Raw genomic sequence first — 6430 nt, forward strand, 5'->3', positions numbered from 1 at the left:
ATAAAACTAAACAGGACCATAATTCTTTATATTCAAAGTACACGCAATGAATTAATATTTATTTTTTAAATATATTTTTGTCATATCTATAGACTATAGCAGTAGTCGTTAAAATTAACCAAAATGTTTCCATGAAATTTCAATTCTTGAAATTATAAATAATATTCGAACGCTATGCAGTCGTATAATCATGAATGGATAAAGCAGATGCGTCCTAAGAGAAATTCAATGACTTTTTATAATTTTTTAAATTGAATCCGACATCCAGGTTGGTCCGGTATTGGTACCCAGTGTTGGGCCGACAATGGTAGCCAAGCCTTGGCTACCAATTCAAGGTCATAGTTATGAATCCGACAATGACGCGACGATGGCAGCTAGGTTTAGTCCAATACTGGTATCCACTGTTGGAACGACAATGGCAGCCAAACCTTGGCTGCCATATGCAGGCCATATTTCTACCGTGATTTGAGAAAACACCGTTAACTGCAAAAAATCCAAAAATGAGTTTTTTTTATCGTTGGAATCGTGAAGAAAGGATGCACCTGACTATTAAAATAATTTTTTCAAATTTTCAATAACTTTTAAAGTAATTATTGTTCAGTTTTGGAAAAACGCCGTTAACTGCAAAATTTGGCGAGTCATGATTTGGAAGAGAGCCGTAACTGATCATTAACGCACGTGGCCGTACGCGCGAACGGCGTTCTGTGGAATCATCGAACACCGAGAAAAAAGGTCTGCAATTCGAGAAACGCAGTAACTATTTCTGAGGTCCGTGATTCGAAGAGAGCCGTAACTGCCCGTTTCGGCGTTTTCTTTATTTCAGCATCTCAATCAACACCGTGAACTACAATTTAGATAATTAATTAACATTTTTTAACAATTATTTGGGCAAAAATCAAATGTTTATATGCAACTTAGTCAAGAATAACAACAAAAACTGCAGAAAATTAATTAGAATCCGCGATACACGCGAATAAAGATTCGAACAGTTTTTGTTGATTTTCTCGACTTCGTTCATTTTGCAGTTAACGGTTTTTTCTCAAATCACGGCAGATTTATCATTCCGTCATTACCGCGATAACGGCAGCCAAGCTTCGGCAATAGTTTTTCTGACTATGGGCCAATGTTGGGTCTATGTGACTTCGCACTTGGGTTATAATAATCCAACCGACTACTTGGCCACTATGCGAATCATGAAGTATTTCTGAACATAGTGCGAGTCTACGTTTTCTACGAGGAGGGAAATTTCGAGAGATTAATTGAAGAAACTGCTCCTTGATTTTATTACGCTTTGGCCCGAGAACTATAATCTCACACCAAATCGTGATAAAATCAAGAAACAGTTCCGTGAATTAATCTTTTGAAATTTCTCTCAGTGCATATTTGTTATTTCTCATTCCTTCTTCTACGTATTAAATAGATATAAAATATCTAGCTTTTTTACGTACATAGTATTCAGCAATTCCCTTTATTTATTATAATTGACACCTCTATAGCCTTCTAAATACCGAAGTCGACCAAAGTATTCTATTTTTTTATTAATAATTTTTCCATTTAAAGTATGGAAAAACTTACATTTTGTACATAACAATTTTTTACGCTTTAATAACTAATCAGAAAAACAATATATGGTCTGAAATGAATGTTTAGGGACTCACAATACAAATAATATGTTTATTATTCTATTTGTTTGACATAAACAAATTTTATGAACAAGTTGATAAATAGCCTTATTATCGGTAAACAATTTTTTTGCTAAAAGTACTTTATATTAATATAAGAATGACATTAAATTACAAAACTAATTTAAAAGTTTTTAGGAACCATTGTTATAAACAATTAATGTTGCAAATTATTAAAATTTGAGACTTTTTCAAATTATAACTTCCTTCAATCACCAGTGCGACTTCAGGTATTCCTTAAAATAATAAATATTTAATAATATTTGACAAAATATAAAAATTTAAATGTTCATAAACAAATCCTAAATTCTGGCATTGTCAATTGAAACAAGTCGGCTTTTCAATCGCAATAGATTAAGAATAAATCATAAGACTGCATGCTAAGATTCACTCAATACGAAATCTTTTGACAGTAACCCACCGACTTGGTAATGAATGAAAAAAACGAGTACTTTTTTATGATATTCAGATTTCTAAAATATTTTTACTTTCGTAACTGATACATGGATTCGAACTCACTAACCGTTGGTGTGCCAAAGCAGTGTTAGTATAAGAACACGAGAAAACTTGCGGGAACCGAACTCTCGAATATTCCTGCAATCTATATTCCGACCTTCACCTGCTTCTTCGGAAAACTGTCCAAATGGTAAGGGAAAATATTTCATTACATCAGGTCCATGCAATAATATCTTATGGACAGTTACAGGCATGTGGTATGACTGGTATAAACGTACGTACAGTTGTGCGGTATCCATAGTATATGTTTCAAATGATCCCAAGTCAGTTGGCTCTGTGCTTGTTAATTTGTGCAGAATGTATGCACATTTTTCCACTAACTCCAAGTCTATCTCTGTAATTTCTGCTGTTAGTTCAGGGTCTTAAAAAACCTTCTTGTAGTATTCCCATAATTGGATGTGCCTGAGCCTTGTTTTACTACATCTATTACTAATCCTGTCTTCTGCTGAAAAGCTTTGCAAATTCTAGTTTTCGCCTTATTTTGCAACTCTTTATATACATTCGTATCTACTGGGTTATTGTCAAAAGATTTCCTATTAATTGAATCTTAACATGCAGTGTAATGATTTATTCATAATCTATTGCGATTGAAAAGCCGACTTTTTCCAATTGAAACTGCCAGAATTTGAGATTTGTTTATGAAAATTTAAATTGTTATATTTTGTCAAATATTATTAAATATTTATTATTTTAAGAAATACCTGAACTCATTATGGCGATTGAATGAAGTTATAATTTGAAAAAATCTCAAATTTCAACCTTTTGCTACAAGAGTTATTTTAAAACAATGATTATTATAAGCTTTTGAATTATTTTTATATTTAAATGTCATTACTACATTAATATGAAGCACTTTTAGCAAATAAAAATGTTTACCGATAATAAGATTATTTGTCAATTTATTCATAAAATTGGTTTATAACAGATAAATAGAATAATAAACACATAATTTGTATTTTATGAGTCCATAAACATTCATTCAAGACAGTATAAAGTTTTCCTGAATAGTTATTAAGGCGTAAAAAATTTTCATGTAAAAAATTTCAATTTTCCCATACTTTGAGTGGGAAAATTATTGATAAACAAATAGAGGAGACAAAAGTTCGGAGCTTGACGCTCTTTTAAATTTAATGAACTTTAATTATTTTTTAAATTAAAAATCGGACCAAAATTGAATGCTCTGTACTTTTTTGAACGAAAAAAGTGCATTTCCTCCCACTGTGCGTCAGGCCAACCAGACTTCAATAAGTCAAAAAGACATATGAAAACGAAGCCAGAACCAAAAGAGTCATCCTCAGTTTGTATGTTATGCTACGGAGGCCACCAGACTCCTGCAAATTGGTGACTAAGATGAGGAATTCCTCATCTGAGTCACACAAGAATTCCTTATTTTGAATAAAACTTCATAAACTTTAACAAATTTCTATAGCTCTCCCTTTGAAACTTGTTCGAAAATACACATGACTAAGGTTATTTTAGATAAAACTCTTTTGGCGAGATAGCTTTATTAAGTCACAAATATGCAATCATCGTTGATTCAAAGAATATGGCGAAATTAATAATAGGCAAATAAATTCATTTTTTGGTTCTTGCGGATGTCCGATGTGGATTAAAACATTTTTAATGTTATTTTATATATGCATAGTGTATGTAACCTCACGTACACAACTATTAGGTAACCTTGAATGTGAACTTCTAAATAATAAATAAGACTAAATTCCACGAAATTGCAAAAATGGCAACGATTTTCCTTTACCGCGTAAAATCTCTGAAATGCAAGTTAACCGAATTAGACCCCGGACCCTTCAGATCATTATTACTAGCATTTGTGACTTGGATCCCAAATTATCAAACGAAAAAGGTTATTAGTAATGATAAATTCTATCTTAAATATCTTATTAATGTTCTCATATAGAAACAGTTTCGCACGTTTATTAAATGCGATTACAGTGAAATAACAAAACAAGGAAGGTCAGCATTACAATAAGGGCTACCCTCTTATCCACATTTTTCAGATAAAAAATTGAACAAAAATGTGCTAATTTAACATGAATTTTGAGAAAACTCTTCCCTCTTTTAAAATTACATCAAATTTGCTAATTTCAACACAGAAGAAGTCAATATTAATACTCACTGAGACGATAATAAGGATGCATATTTTTTATTTATTCTTTTTTCATCTGAATCAGTGCAGAATAGAATGACTTCAAAGTTCACAGTACGCACTTGCTTCCTGCTTAAAAGAAAATTGTTTTCAATTCAGCCAAATAAATTCGCGAAACAAATCTATAACTTTTAAAGAAAAATGTAAACGTCGGTGACAGATGCACTTACAAGAATTTAAGTACATAGATGTCATAAGTGTCTAAATTTTTGTCAAGTTTTCTGCGTATGAACAACAATTTATTTTTAAAATACTCAATTAAAATTGGTTTTGACAGACATAAAACGTCCCGAGTGAATCTAGTACGTTCGCATTAATTACGCCATAGTTGTGTTCGCTATCAATCATGGAAAGATTGTTTTGCGTGTGTATGTGTGCGTAGCAGTTCTTTCAAACAGTTGCTTGAAACCACCCATGGCGAAGTGCCCGTTCGCAAAAGAGAAGTGCTTTCTAAGCTTAGAAAAGTTTATATTCTAGATGGAAAAGTGATACAGATTTTTAAAATTAATTTGGATACTCTATAGAGGTAAGGAAAATCTGTTATTCATAAATCATCCTTTAAAAAATCTTATGACTATCAGACAATGAAACTTTTTACTAAAAAGTGTTCATGAAAAGTTTAAGTGTTTTAGGCGCAAATCTTTAATACTGCGATAGTTAATACAATTTATTTAAAGAAATATAAAACTGTCCACAAAAGAATTCTTACTTATTGTTTATTTGAGATTTTTTAATTTCACGTACTCAGTAAAATCTACAGATATTTTTAGACTAAAAACGTTGTAAGCAACTAACAACTAGAATTATTCAACCTCGGATAATTAATATCGCAGGGCGGATTCGTAACCACATTTAGAACCTTATATGTTGTTGCCAATGGTTTGCAATTTTTGTAACCAACTTCGATTTGATAAATAGCTCTGAAATTGACTATGTATGTTTATTAAAGAAAAATCAATGAACGACTTAGAGGCCTATTGACGTTCGATGACTCCTTGTTATTATATTACACAAAATAATTCCTGCTTTCTAAAATAAATGCTCAGAAGTACCTCGAACTACAGTACATAACGGTGCAAAAAATTAATAAAATAAAAATGCAAACTACGAGAGTAATTCAAAAATTTCAAGCAGTTTATTCCAGATTCCTGGATGTCCAAAGATGTCGTGGGAGAATCTTCATGTGCTGCCACTTAGTCTCTTCATTTTGATCCCAGTTACATTTATGATCACGTAAGTTGATTAAAAAATTATCAGTTTTGAATCATAAATATAATATAAGGAAGAATGTGTTTCTAGCACTTTGAAAACCTTTATTTAATAAAAACACACCAAAACAATTCCCATATCGATCAGGCTTCTGGAATATAATTATAAAATCGATACGTAATCTACATCAAAGAACAATGGCTCATTCTCGAAACGACTCAGATTGTTCGTTTTGTAGAATGTTTCGCTTGCTAGTATTATTTAATAAAAAAGTGAAATTGCGTATTATTACATTGATTATTTATCATAAAATATTTTCGATTCTGCTCGAATAATAAATACTATGAAAAAATAAAAGATTATGAATTATTTTGACTTCCAAATATTTATGACATAGTGATTGAGGAACGTATGACGAGAATAAACTTATCACAAGTGACGAGACCATTATACGTCCAAACGTTTAATAACGAGTCACATTACAGGTATACTATATCGGTTCAGTGGGATCACGTAGTACCTGGATTTCCTTATATATCTGAAACAGGAACATTATCACCGGAATCTTGTATTTTTGCTCAGCTCCTTAATATTGCAGCTGTATTGCGTGAGTTATTATTTATTCCTATCACAAGAGCACCAAAATATGATTTTTATATTGTCTGAATTCAAATCTGTATAAAAAACATCACTTTTTCACTCGTCGCTTACCAAATTAATCAAATTAATATCAAGGTCAAAGCCTAAATAATTTACACCAAAGCAGCCAGAGATCGCCCTGCAAAAAATCTCAATGAAAAAAATTTGTCTAAGTTCAATCCTGAGAAGATGGTTCTCATTGTTAAGAAATCCACGAATT

General features: G+C 31.5%; 1 protein-coding gene across 1 annotated transcript in view; it reads left to right on the forward strand.

Moving 5' to 3' along the window:
• Positions 1-4453: 4453 nt before the first annotated feature.
• Positions 4454-6430, forward strand: part of LOC117176617 (DNA damage-regulated autophagy modulator protein 2-like) — a 5503-nt gene continuing 3526 nt past the window's right edge. The window contains exons 1-3 of the mRNA XM_033366871.1: positions 4454-4888; positions 5507-5595; positions 6057-6231. Of these exons, the coding sequence (XP_033222762.1) occupies positions 5525-5595; positions 6057-6231 (246 nt within the window). The 5' untranslated portion in view covers positions 4454-4888; positions 5507-5524. The remainder of the gene's footprint in view (positions 4889-5506; positions 5596-6056; positions 6232-6430) is intronic.

The sequence above is a fragment of the Belonocnema kinseyi genome, chromosome 7 (assembly GCF_010883055.1).
Source record: "Belonocnema kinseyi isolate 2016_QV_RU_SX_M_011 chromosome 7, B_treatae_v1, whole genome shotgun sequence".
NCBI classification, from domain to species: Eukaryota; Metazoa; Arthropoda; class Insecta; order Hymenoptera; family Cynipidae; genus Belonocnema; species Belonocnema kinseyi.